This window comes from Strix aluco, chromosome 4 (assembly GCF_031877795.1).
Source record: "Strix aluco isolate bStrAlu1 chromosome 4, bStrAlu1.hap1, whole genome shotgun sequence".
Taxonomy (NCBI): Eukaryota; Metazoa; Chordata; class Aves; order Strigiformes; family Strigidae; genus Strix; species Strix aluco.
The window spans coordinates 78,993,669-79,015,205 of NC_133934.1; the positions used below are offsets into that span (position 1 = coordinate 78,993,669).

At 37.7% G+C, this 21,537-nt stretch overlaps 1 protein-coding gene across 8 annotated transcripts in view; it reads right to left on the reverse strand.

Moving 5' to 3' along the window:
• The window catches only part of INPP4B (inositol polyphosphate-4-phosphatase type II B), a 333,154-nt gene that overhangs the window by 13,496 nt on the left and 298,121 nt on the right, over positions 1–21,537 (reverse strand). For all 8 annotated transcript variants that reach the window (XM_074823724.1, XM_074823728.1, XM_074823726.1 and 5 more), the window contains one exon: positions 21,057–21,211. In XM_074823724.1, coding sequence (XP_074679825.1) covers positions 21,057–21,211 — 155 coding nt within the window. The remainder of the gene's footprint in view (positions 1–21,056; positions 21,212–21,537) is intronic.

A 21,537-nucleotide genomic window follows, 5' to 3' on the forward strand; every position in this document is an offset into this window, starting at 1 on the left:
GTGCCAACTCCCAAACTGCCCAGGAATACCTAGGAGAGTGCTAAAATTAGCCAAAATTGTGCCAGGAAACATATAATAATTTCACTGTACGAAATCACTGAGATCATGTCCTAGAAACTTTCCCCAGCAGTTTTTAATTTACAAGTATGGGCAGAGGCTCCAAGTCCTGCAAAGTCATTCTGGTAAGCATGTGCGAGATTAGCTTCAGAACTGAAAAGTGATGGGTTTGCAGGAGAGATTTTTCTTTACCTGCCAAGACAGCTGAGTAGTTTTTGAAACATGATTTTCACCTGCATTGTACTCCAAGCAAAGGATTTGCCTTTTCATTCTACTATTTACCAATACTGCTGTGCAGTATTACACATCAATTCTACAGGGGTTTCTCTTTTTATCAGAAAATATGGGTCTAATAATCTTCCCAGACACTCTTCTATAAAGTATTAGGATTACATATACGGGAAATTCTCAGGACAAAATTGCAAAACCTTTCCTGACAAACTTCTCTTGTGAAGTTTGAAATGCAATCCAACATGCAACCAGTATTAAAGCAAATGAAATCTATGTCTTTATGCAGGAAAACAACCGAACAAAAACCCATAACTAACCCGTAAACCAAATCTCAGGTTTCTTAGTGATCTGAACATGTGTGAAATGAGGAAGACTACATCCTTCAAGTAAGTTCTGAACATACAAGACATTTCCCTTCCATAAGGTGATGGCACTAATATAATTGGCTAGTGAGTCACACTTGTTTCTAGTTTGTTTCTATCATAGCAAGGGATTTTTACCAGGGATGTGATTACACATTTAGCTCACACAGAACAGTGAAACATAAATCCATGATAAATTCTCTTTCATATGTCTAATCAGGTTTTAAATACTTTGTTGACCATGAAAAATCTTTATGAATCACCCTTTTTTCTTCTGGAAAAGATTTTTTTTAGCCTTTTCTTCCCCATGGTGAGGACAAGTGGAAAAGCTGATTTAAGAGGCAGAAAAGGCTTGCTGTACAACTAAACAGTCATGCATGAACAATGATGCCTAAAATCTGACATTAATTTCTACATGTTCAAATCTATGGGTAGGAGGACAAAAGTAAGGTCAGAGAGAACTGTTGGTGTAAACAGAGGATCACTGACTCTATGCTGCATTTGTAATTCAGGTCGTTTTAAGTGAGGAGGGTGTTGAACAGCAATAAGTATAAATTTGAATATTGTACCTGCAACTTAGTTTGAGATATACAAAAGAAGGAATGTGACTGCTTCTGATTAATGACACCAATTCACATAATCTCTTCATGGGATTAACCAATGTGTGAATCATAAAATAAATCACAGCAAAGATCTGAAAACTGCTCTTCCATTTCAAGTAAATAATGCCAGTTCATTAATTACTTTCAACCAACCTACTGATACTGGCTTTTTTTAAAACACATTAACTGTTTGAGATCTGATCTCCTCTGATCCCAGCCGTTCTTTCAGCACTAGTACCGCACACAGTACGTGGGTGTATTTATGCAAGGGGAGTTAATGCACGTGTGGATTCCCCGATCATGAAAAATGCACCTCATTTCAGCTGGTGCACAAGCACTGGTACCAGCAGCACTAAAGGCAGCAAAGAAAGCTCCCCTACTTAGGCTGGGTAGGTGGTTAACCAAAATGACCTACCCAAAAATGCATCGGCTGGGATGCAGACTGTAGCAATCTGGAGACTGCACCCCAACAATCCTATCAATAAACCACCTTCTCTTTTCTTTAGCAGGTTAAATTTAGTCATAACTAAGAGAGTTTTATAAAATGCAAGCAACATCCTATTTAGCCCCAAATGCACTACGTTTTCCATGCACTTCCTTCAGAGCAAATGACAGGGCTGGACTGAAATTCTCATGAATTGCCTTGGAAGTGTTTGTTGTCCTTTCTGGTAATAGGTAGTATGTAGAGACTTTGAAGAACAAGCCCTGTCTATGAAAAATTAAGAGTGGATGTGACTGTTTTCTCTTCAGTTGTTTTGTTTTAGCATCTATTTAGAAGTTCTTTGGAGCTTGTTCTCAGAAGGAATTACTTTTCTTCCCCAAGTACAAAGGAGGAGGACTAAAGCTGAAATTTTTTAAACACTATATATGTATATTTTACAAGCTTTTTCTCTTTGTTGTCACACTTACATAAGGAAATTTTTATGTTGAATGTTGCTGCAGGTTTCTCAGGAAGTTTCAGACATAGTCTTCTAGCTCCCTTCATCATATCTTAAAAAGTGAGTATTAGCATAGACCATCACTTTTTAAGCAAAAATAGCACTGCACTGATGGGGAGAGTGAAGAGATGACAGTTTTGCTCCTACAAATTCCAGAAAAAAATGACCTTTTGAAGATTTGACATCACTATAAAGATTTGATAAGCAATGTATTTATGTCCTGCATCCCTAAGCCTTTGCTAGCAGCAAGGAGTAAACAAACAAATTATAACACGGGGCAAACATCTTCCCCTCTATAATAATGCTACATTTTCCTTACTGTTACAAAGAAGTGAAGGACATGGTTTGGCTCAGTGCAGTCACAATAATTCGCAATTTGCCAAAGATCAAAGATGCAGCTCTCAGGATATGCTCTGTGAACTAAGTTCAGGACTCCCCGAAGAGAAAAAGAAGAGTTCACTACACTGGAAGTATCACTCAATGATGAGGTAAGTCACTGACAGATCTGAAAAATGCCAATTTACTTCTTGACCTGGATTGAACTGTTTTTTTAAATCCCTTTTTTCTATATTGCAGACTGTATTCCCTCAAACATGCAATCAGTAGTGAGGAAACATTCTCACCAGAGTTATCACTACAATGCCTTGGGAAATGCAGCTTGCAAAAACCTACAGAAATCTGCCAATTCCTGCAACTTTGGAGTCTCTGGGATAGAGATATTTTAAGAATGAATGTCCCAAGCACATCTGCAGCAAGCTGCATGTGGAAGTGCAAAGCAGTACAGCAGTGGAGCTGTTCACTAATGGTGGTAGTTGCCATCACTTACAAGTAAGCAGAATGTATACTATTTTTAAAATGCTTATTAATTGGGGAAAAGAGGGTGTTTTACTATGAAAATTCCAAAACATGTAACATAAAATTGGAAACATCCAAGATTTTGTGGAAAACTTATCCATCTATATTTTATTATTATTTTCTTCTGAAGAAGCAGCAAGCTGGTAGCAATGTTTAAGTATTTCCTTCCTTTCTTCCCCAGGATGGGACACAGAAGGTAGCAGGAGGGTATAAATCTTCCCTCACTGAGGTGGTGGTGAGTTATCTCTGTCTGCAGTGCGTTCTACTCTATTATGAACGCTGGTTATTTTGCATACTGAAAGGAAAACAGTTTAAGAAACAATTCAGTGAGACATCATCTCATGGTGCTCCCACTTTATCTAAACACTGCACCAATTTTCCAGAAAAAAACTGTCGTTTGAAATAACCTCGGTGTCCCTAGAGCACAACGCTGAATAAGATTGTGCTGCAAGCAATTTCAGCACCTTCTATTTTACACTCTCTTCTTAAGAATGCAGTTCTCAACCCAGTCAAGTCTGAGAGACATTAATCCTGGTATTGCTCATGTTTCTGGTCATGTTTTTCTTTAATCACTAAGAAAACCAGTAACACTTATTCACATGTTTAAAGTGCTTGGCTTGAGTAACTGTGAGCCAGAGGCCAGGTGGTCGAACAGAAAAATCTACAGTGCAGCCAAAAAGCACACAGGTCATTAATTAGAAACACTTCATCCTCCCCAAATGCCAGGCCTGAAGAAATTCTGCTTCCCTTTTAATTTCTAATAAATGCTAACGCCCTTCAATTATCTTGTAACATATCCCACATTAACCTCACGGGGAACAATGCCGTCTTTCAGGGCCTGATGAGATGTGTCAGCATTCACCGTCCTCTCTAGCACTTGCTTGTGACCAATGAACTATGAAAAAGTGCAGCCACCTACTCTAGTCTGAGCAGGCTGCTGCTTTCCTTGTATTTGGTTAATACTGCGTTTCTGTGGCTGTTGGACAGCACTTACAGGCTTCTAGTAACTAAACAATTTCCCTTTTGAGCATACATTTACCGCACTGGTAAGAACACAGCAGAGACCAGGACTTTTAAACTGCTTAAATTATCCTCTGCCGTGAACACAAATATATATGGACAGGTATGCAATGTTCTTTTTTAAAAGATCTCAACCATTCTCATAGTTTTGCTCTCAATTAACCTTTACTAGAAACTAAATGAGCTTCACATCACCCTACTGGAGCCCAGCCTAGACATGGAAAGGATGCTGGAATCATGCTTGTCTCATTTTATTAGTATTCAATTCTGTGTTAGTTAAAAATAAATCCTGTAATGTTCTATTAATGCGCTGTTAGTGACAGCTTAAACAAAATCAATAAAACACAAAAGCTGCAATTAAACAGCAAAAGTAATTTTAAAAAGTTATCCCTGCCAAGCTACAGGCATCTCTTGTTATCTCACTGATATACACAGGGGGCAGAGTTGGCTTGTGCACTGTTTATGTACCACTAGGTTAATAATATCCTTTCTGCTCTCTTACAACATAGTTAAAGCAAACAAGTAGCAGAAATGCTCTAAACTATTTTTGTTCGGTTTTGCTCTTTGCATGAATAGTTAATGATTGTGGATATGAGATTCAAACAAAGCTGAAGGCATGTGAGGGCAGGCCAGCAACAGCACTTGTCAGACGAGTATGTACAGCAATGCAGACAGAATATTTTGGTATATGAAATAATAAATGACATTTTCCCAAGTATGGTGCATAGTAATAAAATACATGCAGAACGCTGCAGAAAATTTAAAACTCGATAATCCATTTTAAGCTGGAATTACTCACAGCTAATGAAAATTTCAGTGGAAAAATGACAGTTTTACATTGGCCCAATTATGTTTTTTTGAGTTCAGAATAATTAATAACTGAAGAAGTAACAGACAACCTGAGGACAAGAAAAGAGTTATCTACCAAACATTTGCCTCCCTAAAGAGAAGAGACTTTAGAAAGCTTCCTCTTCCTCCCATTCATTCAAATGACTAGCTGCATATATTTACTAAGGAATACTGGCTATAAATATGTTCTTTTTCAAAAATAAATACATCAAATCACAATGGTAGAAAAATTAGAACTTTTACTGAAACACTGAAAAAAGTTTTGAAAAAAACTTCTACACATCTACTTAAAATGGCTAAATATTTGCAGAATTCATAGTGTTCCCAAAATTATGCAAGCTAAAGTAACTTTGTGTCCAGAAGAGCTATCAAATTAAAAAGTTTATATAAAAAAATATGTATAAACAGCAATTTAGGATAATGGCACTTTAAGTACCTTGATTTATGGCTACTGCTCTCTATATAAACAAGGAAACTAACAAAAGTGGACTTTTACCCCCAAACCATCAAAGCATGAAGTAGTTATTTTACCACAGGAACTAAGCAGATAAACAAAGGAAGCAGCCCAAATATTGTAGAGGCTGAAGGTTAAACAGCAATTTAACAGTGCACTTTTAACTTATTTTACTTTTTTTTTTTTTAAAAAAAAAATCCCAACACAATAACTTCTGGCTTCCCTAACCCCACAATAATAAATTGGTGTCTAGTGACAAATTTATGTTTAAAACACAATAGGTAGTGTGCCAATGCCAGCAAAGCTCCCCCATGCTAAGTTTTGCTCTCCTACCTTTATTTTACCTTTAGTAGTTTACTAGGATAACTACAAAACACACTTCCAAAATCTGATCCAAATCCTTCAAAAGGCAACACATCATATACTCCCTAACCTGGAGCAGCAAGTCTTTAGGTGCCAAATTTAACAGCCCAGGCTTCCCACTTGTCTATAGAACACCCACAGGATGATTCAGAGCCTCTAAATCAGGTAGTTAACCATCCTGCAAGGTGTGTATCAGGAACAGGAATTCTTAACCTAGACAGTCATATGATAGGTATCTAAAGTTTTATGAAAGAAACAGCTTGATTATGAGTGTTGCACTGAATTCAATGGGCTTTGGAAAAAAAATCTCCAGTGGTTAATTGCCCAATGTTTTTTTCTCCACACTTTTACAGAGCTTTATGATCTCTAGCCCATACTTTTGCTACCACTGCATCACTTACAAAATGAACCACACAAGCCTCCGATTTTCTTTCCAGCACCATAAATACGGTTGAACATGATGGCTAACAACATAAACTTTCAAGCTCCCTTGACAACAGACTATTTTTAAAGGACAGTCTTGATTTTTGTCTGTAATGTGAATAAAAGAAAAAAAATAGATTTATGAGCAAGCAATTGTCTGGTTTGGGCTATGTTACAATGTGATATAGAACATTAAGCTCTGCAACAAGATTAAATGTCTTTTTATTTCTCTTTTGGCATTCCATACCTAATGGAGTATGGATAGCAAGTTTAAAGTTTTTATTTTTGCCATAAAAGATCATTTGACTTTTTCCTCTCCATTATAATATGTATTTCATTTAATAAACTTTATAATTAAAAAAACCCTACTAAAACCACTTCTCTATTCAAGGATTACATTTCAGAGGGGGTTCATTTAGTTCCATTAGTTTTAACATCTGTGTTTTAAGCTGCAGATAGCTTCAAAAGTAGCTATTGAGGTAATACATTGCTTCATTTACAAAGGAAATTGGATGCTTAATGCATTTTGTAATGCAGTAATAACAAAGTGGTAGTATTTGCATAAAGCAGCCCACCGTAATAGCAGGTGTTGGTCCTCTCTGGGAAAAGGTCTTTTGACTTCTGCTAGTCCAGTTGGGCTCGCTATTCCACCTGGTTATATATTATCATAGAGATCAGTGAAGTCCACACTGCAGAAAGCCACATTTGGGGAGGTTTGTAATCACATCTGTGCCTAGAAAAGCCAAATGCATGGGCAGAGGGTGCTTCTCAATTTAACTAGTGTGAACTGCTAGCGGAGAACAGACTGGCCAGAAAGGACTGATCACAACATCATAAAGACCTGCATTCCCTTCCATGCTTGTGATACGGCTGGTGTGGCTGCTTGGAGCAGGGGACGGGACAGGGCTCACCAGAGACCTCTGATGACAAATTTCTAGCCAGCGTTTGTTGCTCTAGTTCCTTAGACTTTGCTAGAGCTATTGCAGTTTTATTTCAGGTAAAGAAAGGCTGCTTGTCACAAACTGGCATTTTAGAAAAGACATACATGACCAAATCCAAAGAATCTGAAAGAGATTGTGGCTGTTATCACCACAGTACCCACCAGACTGCACAGCTGGGATTGTGGAACACATTTGTGAGTTTTGCTTTCCAAATGGTTTTAACTGGTTTGATCATTCTCTGTTTCAGAGGATCAGTCTCTTCGTCTTACTAACTCATTCTTTTCTAGAATTATCACGTCACGACAAGCACAATGATTTTCTTCTTTTGGGTATGTATTTAAGTAGGTCTGATTCAAACCTAAGAGCTGAATTCCAAATGTTCTTACTATATTAACTGTAACAGCAAGCAAAGCAGAAAATTTCAGTTTTTAGTCTGCTCAAGAGACAAACACTCTCAGAACAGAACTATGTCTGGAAAATACCTTACTGTGTCTGAGCACTGAGCAGGAGATAATCAAAACCGTAAGTTCAAGTTCATTACCACCTCATTTCAAGTTTTACCTTGGAATTAAACTTAAATTGAGACTGAAATGAGTTTTGTTATCCCTATTGTGCTGCACGGAGGCAGATTCTTCATGACAGGAGGAAGAATGATTGCCTTTGGGACTGAAAACACAGAATCTGATATACCTCTGTCACAAAATAATTTTTAAAAATCAGCTAAGACTACAAATACCTTTCTAGACTGCTGTGCTATGTGTTTGCTCAGCACCCTCTTACCACTGAATACTAAAACTGAAAGAGGGCAGATTTAGATTAGATGTAAGGAAGAAATTCTTCACTGTGAGCATGGTGAGACACTGGCACAGGTTGCCCAGAGAAGCTGTGACTGCCTCCTCTCTGGAAGGGCTCAAGGCCAGGTTGGACGGGGCTTTGAGCAACCTGGTCTAGTGGAAGGTGTCCCTGCCCGTGGCAGGGGGATTGGGACTAGATGGTCTTTAAGGTCCCTTCCAACCCAAACCATTGCATGATTCTATGAATACCTGTTGTCTGAAAGTGAGAAAAAGTGTCTGATTTGAAAAATGCTGGTACACTCAAGTTTCATTATCCTCCCTGAAACACCAAGAACAATAGCTCTATCACATTAAATAAAGTGAACAAATTTTCCCAGCAATTCTACCTCAGTAAAATCTTAATCTACAAAAATTATCTTCACCTGAAGATAGTAAACCTACAGGGCAACACAGGACATGAAGGTCTCAAGCCTTTTAACTAAATTTTAACTGCCAGTCAAAGCATGCAAAACAATCAGAAACCACAGTGATTCAGAAATGAAGTACTCTAAAAACTGTTTCTTGTCTTGGAAAAATATTTGTAAAGTTTGTAAGCCATTTTAAAAAATTCATATAATTAAGTCACATAATAAAACAGCAACATGTGACAAAATGAAATACACCAATTTTTACGTTTCTACATTTTATTTGACTGTAATTATGTGTATGTGTGCACGTTATGTGCTACACCACACAGACCAACATACTTAGGAAGAAAAACTTTGCTGTATGCAATGTTGCCTTGTCAAGGCACCACCAAAAGGTGATTTCAATGTTCTTTAGCCAGAAAAATATTTTACTGATTTTTAATCTACCAGATTAAAATTACAAATTACAGCCAGCCAGACAATAACCTTCGTCACAAAAAATACTCTAATACTTCTGTAGAGCAAAGTAAGCATGAAGCCTAAGTCCATATCCACCCTAAGGCCTTCATGAAACAACATAATTTTCCCTTCAAGAAAGAGCAGAAGGAAGTAAATTGCAATGAGAACACAACAATATCTTACAGAATGCAGCAAGGCAGGTTAACGGGGGAAAACGAATCCTACAGAAGTAAAATGAATACCCCTCTACTTGGCAGCACCTCTTGGGCCACTGCCACTGCACAAGAGGGAAAATAAACAGCACAGTGGAGGTTTGACATGTACTAGCTCACTTTAAGAATGAATTCAAGTAAGCATCTTCACATGGCAAGTGGTGTTAATCTGCATAACAGAAATGTCAAAATATATTTAAAGCAATTGTCTACAAATTTGCTGATAATATCATTTTAGTAGCAAATTTTTACAGAGAAAGAGGACACAGGGAGCAATCTCCTCCCCTAGGCAGCAACGTAGTAAAAAAGCAAGAGAGGACTTTATTCAGTGTGATGTTGAGGGAGGACTATCCACCAACACTCCGGCAGTTTACAAACCAGTTCAGCAGTGTGCAGGAGGGAAAAAGGCTTTAACCGTGCAGCCAGCGCTGCTGCATGCAGCACGTCAGCATGAACCCGAGTAGCAAAAAGGAGTGGGAAAGAGAATTATTAATGTGCCGAATAGTGAATGTCAATAAGGAAATGAACCTTATTTATAGGCATTGCTATTGCATATTCAAGTACAGCAAACCAACCAGACAATGAGAAGAGTCTCAGTTTAAGAAAAAGTAGATACAAACTCAATTTCCAACAAAGGAGAGGACTGTGTGGTCATGAGTGACTTGACATCTCTATACCATCTTTCTCCCATTGAAAAGTGAAAAAGATACAAGTGCATTTCTCTCTCTCACTCTTTGCTTGTCAATTATAAGCTTTTTGAGTCAAGGATATTTGACATTAAGAAGTGTTTGCACATCTGCTCAAATCTCAGCTCTTGACCTAATTCTAATACATTTAACTAGTGATTATTAAATGAAAGGCATTCAGTACATATACAGCTTACCACATTAGCAGTTGCTACATGGGTGAGAGAGTGAAGAATACAATAAAAGTAAGAAACGATGAGGCATTAGAAAGTTTCACATTTTCTTCAGGAAACAAACTCATCTCACATCTTTTTTATTATAAGATCTTAAATGAGAGGGAAGACAGCTTAGAAATACCTAGCAACATAAACTAGTAGCAACATGTAAGTAGGATAAAGCATATTGTAAGTGCACACTGATGACAACAAAAAGTGAAACAGCAAACACTGAACATGTCAGAGATTTTTTAAAAACTCATTCTAACCGGTTATAACCAATATTATCAAAGTAGACTCTTCTGGAATTCCAGAATCAATTCATAGACCTTTGAGACTGAGATATTACTGTAACTGCTTGCCTTTGCCTGATGCTACTTTGAGCATTTCAAAACCAGACAATAATGCCTTTGACAGTGTGCCAGTTTAGCCATTTTTATTAAGTCAGTGTTGGTTAAACTAAAAGAGCTAAAAACCAAAACAATCAAAACCCCAAAACAAATGAGACTGAAGGTGTTGAATTTTTATTTCCTGGCTGAAATGTATTCTGAAAAACATTCCACAACAATCTACTGTGGACACTCCCATGTTCTGCTTATCACACCACCACAAGGCAGTCTGCTGGAAGTTGCTCAACAAATCTTTCTGTTGCTGATTACTTTGTATTCTGTGGATGCTCCACTGTCAACAGTTATGAATGAGATATAAATGGATTTATATAATAAAAAAAATAACAAAAAACTTCAGAGCAGTGAGGAGTGATCTTTGCAAAATGCATATAAAAACCATTATTTTGACAGGAATGATACATTTTCATCAGACTTGCCAGTTCACCCAAGACACAGACTGTTAATCAGATGATCCTAAAGCAAGGTCTTTCCTATAAATATGTGACTATGTGATCAGACTGCTCCTTAATCCTTTCTTTTTTTAGTAATCTAAACAAGTTTGATGCTGTTTATGTTTGATGCTGTTGACTAGGGTGGGTCTGTGGCTGAGAAGAAAATATTTCTTTTTTTAAACCAAGGTGCAGCTCATTGATCTACTGCTGATAATAATAAGCTTCTGCCTTTTTAGTCTATCTTCCTATAGAAGCAAAGGTTACGCATTAGTGCTTGGTGTGAGGGGAAGGAAGATGCATCTGTGCATTTTTGCAACCTTTGGGCACATTGACCGAGTTCAGCTAAATTCAAATGAGGGATAAGAAACCTCAAAGATTATAATGTTCTCACCAGTGTAAGTAAATACACAGTCAAGCTGCAGAGAGACATGGTCAAAGGGGGAGGTTGTAGCATGACACCAAAGCTGCTTATACATCAGGAAACCCGTATGATGAATGAGAGGAGTAGAAAGAGAAGGAGATTTCTTATAAATGCCCAACTGTGGAAAAACTTCAGTTGGGCCTCAGACAACCATTCCCCAAGAAAGTCTATAAGCCATGAAAGGATACAGAAAACTTCTAACCACCCTAAAAAGAGACATAAACCTAACCCCATACTCCTTCACTGAGCTAACTATATCAGTATGGTAAGCTTTAGTCCTGTTAATAACAGTATTTATATTAAAATTACAGATGCTTGTAATATTTCAAGTTATCAAATTACCCCCCAAAAGTGCTATTTTCTCCTTTAAGGAATAAAAAAAGAAAGGCTACAAATAACGGTTTTGAAAAAAGAACAACGATACCCCTAATACCACAACACTATGAAATCTTTTACACAAGGTTAAGTGAAGCTTCTGAGTACCACAGACAGAGGTATCTCCTGCCTCATTAACAGGTAATCTAACTAGAAGGCTGGGTCATATACCCAAAATATTTCATCCCATGACAGATGTTAGAGGAAACAGTGATTCCCTTCCCACCCTCTGACCTCCCTGGTCTATGGGACTTTAACCTTGGCTAAGCCTTGCTGGGGATCCCAGGACCCTGCACAGGTCACAACTCTGCTCTGGCACCTTCCTGGGGCATTAGGACATCTCCAACAGAGAGGAAAAGCCAGGTGCTTTTTCCCCTGCTGGAAGACATTATGCATGTGGCAACATCCAGGTTGGGGAGAGAAGATAAACTGGCAGGGAAGCAAGTCCACAGCAGGGCACAAAACCAGCACTGCGGGTGCACAGTCAAACCAGTGCCCAGTGATTTTGCCATTAGGTATGTTTAGAGTCACCATACAACTACAGCACCACTAAGTTCCAGGGCTGCAGAAATCACATTAGCTGTTCTAACAGTAGGAGTCAACTGTGGAGCTATTTGGCAGTGCGTTTTGGGAGGACTCCAACCTTTCCTTTGCATTAACTTCCTTATAAACACATACTTCCTATTTATACAGATTATAGTAGAGGCTTAGGCTATTAAGAATACAAGTTCCCAAAATTATCTCCCAAATTTATCTCTGAATGATCCAGAGATGAGCATAGAAATATAATGCTACTGGCTCTGTTACTGGGTGTAGTTCCAGCCAGCTACAGATAACATAATGGAAGTAGGAAATCCATAATAAGTACATAATAGCCCAAACGCAAACTCCTTTGGTCACTCCACTGCAAACAGCTACCAGGACTTGTACTGCAAGGGAACACTGAGAAATGACTTGTTGCTGCTAGCTACGCCAGTGAAAGTCTGCCAGTGGTTGCTGTAATGATGAGGACACATTTACAAAATGTCACTCACCAAATCAGAGCTGTCACAGCAAGTAACAACTAGAAACCATTACTAAAACTCACTCCTGAACTGAGGTGAGCAAGGCTACTGCCAAAGGAATTCTTCAAAATATCATACACCAATGTAATACTGCAGGAGAGAAAGAAATAGGGCAACGCTCACCGGAAAGAGCAGCAAACTGAAGGGGGGGCGGGGGCAGTGGGAAGGCAGGGAATTTATGGAAGAAAACTGGAACAGGGATGCTGGATGAGAAGAGATGATGATTATTTGAGCAGGGAGTATTCCTACAAAAGAAACTAAGTTGGATGAAGGGATTAAGGGAGCCCAGAACAAGAACAAAAATAGACCTAGAAGTGTCTGTTACCTGCTTTCTACATAAGCCAGCTAGAGCTGTAGCCTGACACTGCATCATCTTTCTTCTAAAGAAATGCAAAATCTTCTATTACAAAACAACCTTTCTGGAATAGCAGCTAGTTGCTGCTTTTTTCTGTGTCCCCTCACTTGTCCACAGCCTGTACATGGCTGGGACTGCAGGAAGGAAGTTATGAGCTTTCCCTGCCCATGTTATATTATTCTGAGAAGAATATTGTTTTAGAGGCAGATAAATTCTTGAAGAGATTGGATCCATGATAATTTTAACCAGCTATTGTATGCTATTAATACCTGCTTATTCTCATTTCCTGCTCCTTTCTTATCTAAATTTTAGACTTGGCAGTGTTGCTTTTCCTGAGAGATTTAGCTATACATGCTCAAAGCCATGGTAATTCAGCTGCGGCACATGGAGTTTTAACAGATAATAAATACGCATACAGGACTTTTCCCCCACGCTCTCCCAGAAAATCTTAATAGAAGTCAAATATAACAGGAAGAAACCTAGTATTAGTCAGTCTAGTGAGTATAACACATCTACTTTCTGATTTCAGGTAAGACCTCGTCTTTCACGGAAGTTATGAATAAGCAATAGCATAAGGACTAAAGCACCAAATGAATGAGGCAATTAATGAAGTCTTCCATGGACGAGTAGAAGAATCTCAAAAGTGAACACCAAACAATATTTTCAGATAATTTGATTACTTGCATGCTAGATTTGCCTAACCATGGCAGGTGAAGTCCAGGAAAACTATGGTCCTGTAACCTATGTATGACAAAAGTGACTGAAACACTTTACATTAGAAGAACTTTTTTGGGGAGTGCAAATAGTGTAAGAAGTTTCATTTTCCTTTTTTAATTAATCAAGATGCAGTGTTTAAATTCACTGGTGCACTACTAAGGATCCAAACACAGACTGTGGTACTAAATGGGAAAGCAAATTTATTGGACAAGGTTTTTCCGTTTGGCTGATTTTGAAAACTAAGTGATCATAGTGTGCACCTGGTAAGTAATTACACACCTTTCTCACTGTCTATACTGAATAATTAAAACATTCACTGAGAGGGATGCAATAGCTCAATTCCCTATATTTTCATTTGGGTCAAGATACGGCGAATACTAATATGGGCTAGTTAACAGATTATTTACTGTGTTGATATCTCAGTGAGAAATAAAAAGTACAAATCAGAGCAGAAAAACTAAGAGTAGGGCGAGTTATTGATCCAAATTCCATTAAATCTGGTTCTCCTTTGGGGAACCATGTCATATACATCCTTAAGTCAAAGGGCAAGGACTCCCTTCAGCAAAAAGAACAGGGAATCAAGGCTTCTTTCTTGTTGCCATAAAGCTAAAACCCAAACGTGGTCAAACATTTTCTTTTTCAATGGTAAAGGAACTTTTTTTTTTTTTTTTTTTTTTCTGTAATGCACTGCAATTGATGTATTAGTATATTTTAGTACTTGGTAGTCAAAATTTCCTGTCAGGTTCTGAGTCCTCTTGAAGTACCCACCTTTCCTACATAATCAATGAAGGAGAATCAGGTGCATTTCAAGGACTCACCCACATAACGCTGGTGTCAAAATTTAGAGACAATACAGATTGCTTATGGTACTACCTTCACCTCATGGACTGACAGGAAAACTAAGCATTTACTTCAGAAATTCTGGTTTGCTGCCTGCTGAAAAGCTAAGTGTTTCAGTGATGTAGCCTGGGTCACATCTCCAAATATTCCTTGCAGAGAGTGGCAAAGGTTTTTACTGTTTTCTCTTGAACACTCCCTTCCTCCCCAGTGATTAGTTCAAGAATATTATTATAGGTACCAGGAGAAGGGCAACTATAATTAAGGTTACACAATGCTTCCCATTAAGATTCTACTTTCAATTGTTAGTTCATTCTGAATGGATAAAATTCAAACTTACAATGTCATTTAAAGAAGAAAAAATATACAGGGTTTGGGTTTTTTTTGGTTTTTTTGGGTTTTTTTTGAGATGATTACTAGTACCTCCATGCTGAAGAGCAGGATTTGATATTCTGCATCAAGGTAATAAAGGTATGAGAGATGTAACTATTGTAAGAGCCTGCTCCTGCAAGAATCTCAAATCACCTCTTCCTAACAAAGACTTGTTAAAATTCAGCAGGTAGATGCTTTGAGAATTCAATCTATGCTGAACGCCTGCCAGGTCAAGGTGTTAGACTAGACTTTTCCATGCTGTTGTTCTCCCTGGCAAATGCTGACCGGTGCAGTACGAAGCAAAAGCAATGATGCAGGGGGACTGTCTCTGCTGTTCCCTCCACATTGTTACCAGTGCCTGAGCTCTGAAGAAGATGAAGACAAATGCACCCACACATGCACTGCAGAGGAGGAAGGACCAACCAGAGGGAAATATTCAAGCAATAGTCTGGTGAAAAAGAGGAAGATGAGAAAGTTCCCATGAGAGAGTTCTTGGACTCTGACTGGGCTGTTGATCAGAAAGAAGTCTAAAACCAGTATTTGTGAAGAAGTTGGAGAAATGAGGTACAGGAGAAATGAAACTATTGTAGTCAGCTAGAGAACGTTCCTTTGCAAAACATGGACTTGAACATCCGACTCCAGTGAAACAGACAAAATGCGTGAGACTATCTTACAAAACAATTGCCAATTTTACTTACCTAATTTCCCCATGTAGAAGCCTGAACCTCACCAACAACTATCCTGAGCCTGATATGGTGCAAATAAAGTGTGTTTGGTTTTCCTTTTTCCTTTTTTTTTTTTTCTTTTTTTAAGTCTTAAAAACCAGAGAATTGCTTTAAAGACACATTATAAGGATCAATTCTGTGAAACTGAGCGCTTATATTAGAAAACCTTAGATTTAACACAGCTTTTTCAAGCTACTGTTTGATATTTTGTCTGCAATGGTTGCAATTCTCTTCCTCCTTCCAGAAAGATGCTCAGAAATAGACCTTTATTCTAAAAGACTCCAAACAAGGTGCCAATTGTATTAATTCTTATTATATTTTGTGACAATCTCTCTTTGTTTTCTTATCCTCTGCACACTGTTGCTATTTAAAAAAGTAGTAATTTAGTTTTAGAAAACAAAACTGATGGTGGTTCAATGCACCAAAATCAGACCTTGCTGTTACTTAGTGCCAGGTCTCTTTCAATACATTAGGTAATGTAAATCTTTCCATCTAAAGTTTGTACCTCAAAATATAAATGTTAAGTTTCTACAGATCCATAGAATGATGGAAAAATCTATCTTGGAAGCCAGGCTCTCCCTTTTAAGCTTTGTTCACACTGTGATAATACTCTCAGAAAAAAAAGATGAAGATCAGATGGTCTGGAAAAAGAAAAGGTTAGAGAAGAACACATGCTTCCTCTTCTGTGTGACCCCTCATGTGCTGCATCTATTGCCACAAGCTCGCAGGGGCAGGGTGAAAGCTGGGAGGTGTGAGAAAGGCAGAGGAAGATCTGCACATGGATGCCAGTGCCTCATACTGTCCCTTTGCTCCTGTTTCCTAGTCCACGTAGCAACCAACACTGCACAGGCTTTTCCATGGCCAAGGTCCATCTCAGCCTGGACCCATGGATTCCACCCAGAACATTGGAAAGTCCCTGATTAAAGAGCTATTACAGCTGTCCCTCCTTCTCAACTCACACATCTTTAAGATGATCTTTAAGAAAAGGTGCTGTCAAGCAGCTCTTTAAAAAAGAGCTATTTGCTTCATAACTGGGACATCAAAAGCCCATACCTTGATGCCCAGACCATTCATTCTTTGTATTTGGGCTTCCATCAGATTTTTGATAAACAATTTATTCAGAATGATCTGAAATATCCTTGACTACTGTTTCAGGTGAAAACAGTGTGTCCTACATTGAGTCAAATTTTGTATTCAATGTGAAATATCTGACAGGTTTTGTGCCCTGCTAAGAATTATGATAAGGCTGAAAGCCTGGAGGCTTCAACCATAGACAGTGGATTTGTCATCTCATTTGCTTGTTTTTACTTTTGAGGCTTTATTGGAAACATGGTGAAAAGCTAGGAGATTATGGGGTTACTCACTACCCAAGGCCTGCAAAAGGGGTCCTGTCACTGAAACATTGAAATTAAATAGGTTCAGAAAAGAAAGAAGGAAAAAAAAATTTAAAAATCAAACTACTTTTACAGAACGGCTTCACAGTGTGCTGCCTACCAGGCTCCAACCTCCCTTAAGCAGTGGCCAGCTCTAAAGATGAAAAGTAGAATTGTGTGACAGATACTGCAATGAACTTGGGTAAATCAGTTTTGTCTCTCTACTGGAATATAGTTAACATTGAATGATAGGAAATAGTCACATACTGGTGAAGGGAAAAATAGAAAAAGAATATTGATGATTGCAAAAAATAATGATTTGAAAGTGGCAGCATTATAAATATGATTTTAATATGATGTGAATTGCAAGCGAGGGAATAATATATTGATTTTCCTCATCCTGCACTGTGCATGTCACTAAGATCAATGGAAGTCACATACATATACCAAGGAAACTATAATATGTAGAATTATTTATGGAATAGTCGCTTCACATACACATCAATTTCAGCATCATAATGGCTAGAGTTACACCCAGAAGACAAAACCATCTATTACATATTGTAAGTGATAAAGCTTGAATTCCTATCATCTTTTTACCACATTTTGGATAAGCTAAAGGGACAACAAATGGAAGGATTTTTGTACCACTTTTTTTTTTTTTTTTTTTTTTTTAAGAAGTGATAGACATCATATAGCTTATCACTACAAGACACTGATTCTCCACTTACAAACTAAGTCACTAAATAACAGCTACTGGCAGTATTTTCCAAACAGCATTGTGCAACGTACATCAAAGCAAACACACCGAAACATCTGACATGGCCTCTGGTTTGCTCAAAATTCTGGGGATGTCAGAGAAGCTGAAAAGCAGTAGAACACAGACCACCAGCATCTCCAAACTTCTGGAGGCAAGAAAGCACAAACCCATAAGCACATGCTTCCTTTTACAACAGCCAGCAAAGCTGTGTCAGCACTGGCAGGAAAAGAAAAAGCTTTACAGCTACACAGACACCTTTATAATTTTCATATCTCAAAATTATGGTATTTCCAATAAAGGCTGCTTTTGAATCGCCATTTACTTTTACAACTCACTTTGTTTCACAGTACTCTCTATCTCCTACTGTTAACTCTTGAAAAAAGCCTTTTAAAGATCAATCCAGTCTGTTAGGATTCTGGATGTTAAAACGGAATTTTTTTCTTGTCTACTTGTTCTTTTGAAAGGCTTAAAAGTGATTTGTGGCAATCAGCATAAAGGGATTTGATTGACAGAGTTTAACTAAGTGATCTAGAGAAGATTCATCAGGGGAAAATTGCTAAAATTATAAATTAAATGGCAAACAGAGCTTTTCTCTGATCTTAAAATAAATTAGGTTCTTTTAGATGTGAAAATCATTCTAAAAGTTTCTACAAGTAGTCAATGAAAAGCTTAGAAATGCACAGCATAATCTTTCATATAACACGCTGCAACAGTAATCAAATAAAAAGAAAGAATAAAAGGGCAAGTATCATGACGACTACCAAACAAGTCTGTTGACCTCATTCACACAAACCTCAAAAAAGTAGCTGCCAAACTTCCCTCAAGTAAAATACAGGAGATTTAGTTGAAATGCCGTTATATCTCTTCTTGTGGAAATTAGGGCCTTTTTTCCCGTCTCTCTTTTGCCTGGCTGTTCTTTCCTTCCCAGTTTGCTGTCTCAAATTGCCTTTCTCTGCAATTCACCTTTCTCCATCTGCCTACAAGAAGAGAGCCCAGCTGGAGGGTCCTGGCCACACTCCCTAGTCAGAGGTGGCGAGGGAGGGAAGCCTGCAGCTCTTCCAGCACTGCTCAACAAGCACCTCCAGCAACAGATGGGCAGTGGGGAGGGAGAAACAGTCCCTGCTGAATGTCTGTAGCACCAAAGATACCAAAAAAAGCACCCAAAGATAGCTCTTAAAACCGTCTGACCAACTCGCAACGAGAGTACCATAGAGTTGAGGACTGTGTGTCCCCATTTGACTTTTTTATTCTTCTGTTCTGAATTTTTTGGGCTTTCATCCACCAGCTTATGAGAAAAAAATGTAAAGTTGGCCACTCTTTTTTTTTTTTTTTTTTTTTTAACCTCCAGTTGTGTGAACAGTATCATACAGATAGAAACTAGTACAGGTAAAAGATCCATTTATTTATTATCCCGATGGTGCAGGTTATTTTGTACGCTAGTGCCACTATTTGCAAGGCTCTTGCTTTAAGTCCCAAACAATCCTACCACCCAAATCAAAATTATTACCCTCTATCCAACAGTTCAAGGCTGTTTTAAACCCATTTACAGGATATTAGCAGGATAAAGCATTTTTTCTGTTTAAAACTACAGCAAAAAGATAGGATTAACATATTTGTGATGGTGCTTCAACCTCATATACCCATCTGCTCATTTATTTTAAAAGTTTTTTCCAGATTTTTTTGGCTTTTCACCATTCTTTTGTGACTCCAATTTATTGTTATCTGCAAATATAACTAATGTGTTAATCTAGACTTTCAGATCAGTTACGTGATACAAAAGCACTTGAAGTTGCTTACATTTTAGTCTACAAAAACCTACTACATTTTTGTACTAACAAGTTAGTTTGTATAAATATCAGGACACTTTTTCTTAAAAATCAGGCCTATATCAGTTAAACTTTTTCAATCTTTTACTCAATGCTATTCTAACATAATAATGACTTTATATAATTAGTTTGCACGTATCTGGTAATTTACTTAGCTCACACACTTCTGTATTTATTGGAGACAAAAGAAAAAAAGTATTTGAAATGCCAACACAAATGAAATTTAACACAGAAAACTCAAATTTTTCATTAATGATAAAACATGTAGTTATGAAAGACTGCACACGAGTCATTCACTCACTGAAATACTCCAGAGATGAAGGGATTTATGCAAGCCAATGATACTTACAAAATGATACACTTCAGTTTAATACACCACACTACACTAGAACCTTGCAAACCAACTCTACATGTAAGCCATCTCAGTCCTCTGCTCAATTACTCCTTGTAAACATTACCTTTTTTCTTTAGAATATCTATCTTTGTCAAAAGACAAAAGGACCTACAGTATTAATCTAGACATCAAACACCTATATTAAGGTCAAGAATTTTTCATTACAGGCTTTAAACATGATTATTTGCTTTGTATGATCTTTGCAAATCCAACATACAAACAATTTTTTGTGTTTCACGTAAGTGCAAGATATGATCCAGTGACTTCTTTGCAGGTTGGCCAGAATATTTTGTATTAGTTTTGCAGTGACCTTTGTTATAAATTATCGAAATGTTGTACATACATTTTTTTAAACTCTTATAGAAAATACAATGCAGTACTCATTAAAGCCAATGAGGAAAGTTTCTTTAGAGGATATAGCATCTGGATTCATTTTATGATCAAAACTTGTTTGCTCAATGTTTTTTTAATTCATCAAAGAGTCAGATAATCAGAAATCTTTACATCTTTTAATTACACATTCCTGATAGCATCAGCCTCAATTTCTGCATAGTTGAAATTTAGAATAAAACATTATTTTAATTTTTTTTTTAAGCACAGTAAAGACTATCAGATATTAGTGGCAACCACCATCAGTCCAAACCTGCTTGGGTGTTCTTTTTAATAACATGAGCTAAGAAGAATTGCCATCTGTAACAAATGCGTATTTTGCTTTCACAATATTTGACTAAATTTTATACAAATGATTTAATGAGTGTGTAAACATTTAAAAAATATTCTTAAAACAGAAAATAACTTTTTTAATCCAGTCATAGAATGTTGTTAAAATGTTAAACTTTATGAAAGCCTAAAAAATTGTTAAAATAACTGCTATTTACCTTGGTCAAATTCTACAGTCAGTGAAGTGACACAAGGTTTCACGTCTCTATCTCAGAAATTGTTAATTAGTGATAAAACACGCAGTTGCAAAGACCTTGCATGCAAAAGTGACTTACCAGCTAGCATGCTGCTGGGCAGTTCCCTGTCAAATCAGGACTTGGGCCTATCATGCATTTGCAAAAAGGCTTTAGACTGTTCTGTACCTGGCTTAGCTCAAAATGCAAGGGACATGCAAAAATCTCCACGTACCTTCTCATACAATCCAGCGCCCGAATAAAGAAGTCTTTGTGAAGCTGATGCTCATCCCTCAAGATGGAGCACTGCTCCAGTGTCACTGACATGGATGTCCGGTCTTTGGCACTTTTGCAACAGGTGAAACGGACTCCATTCAGCTTACGGCAAATCTGAAACAGAGGCAGATGTCAAAGGATTGCCCTTTTCACACCTTGTGTTCTCTACACACTAGGCAGCCTGAGGAACTCCCACAATTTGGCCATCACGGACAATGAATACAGAGAACTACAGTAGTTCTCAAGAAGAAAATAGCTATTAAAAGGTAGTAACTCCAACCTGAATCATATGGCTGCTGACATGTGTCTTTGCGGTTAAATCAGTTATTAGCACTGCCCTGGGGATTTTCGTATTCTAACGGTTGTGCCCATGCTGGCCTGACACGGTGCCACAAAAGGTGAAAATATTGTGCTGAAAAGAACCATAAGTTTATCTTTTG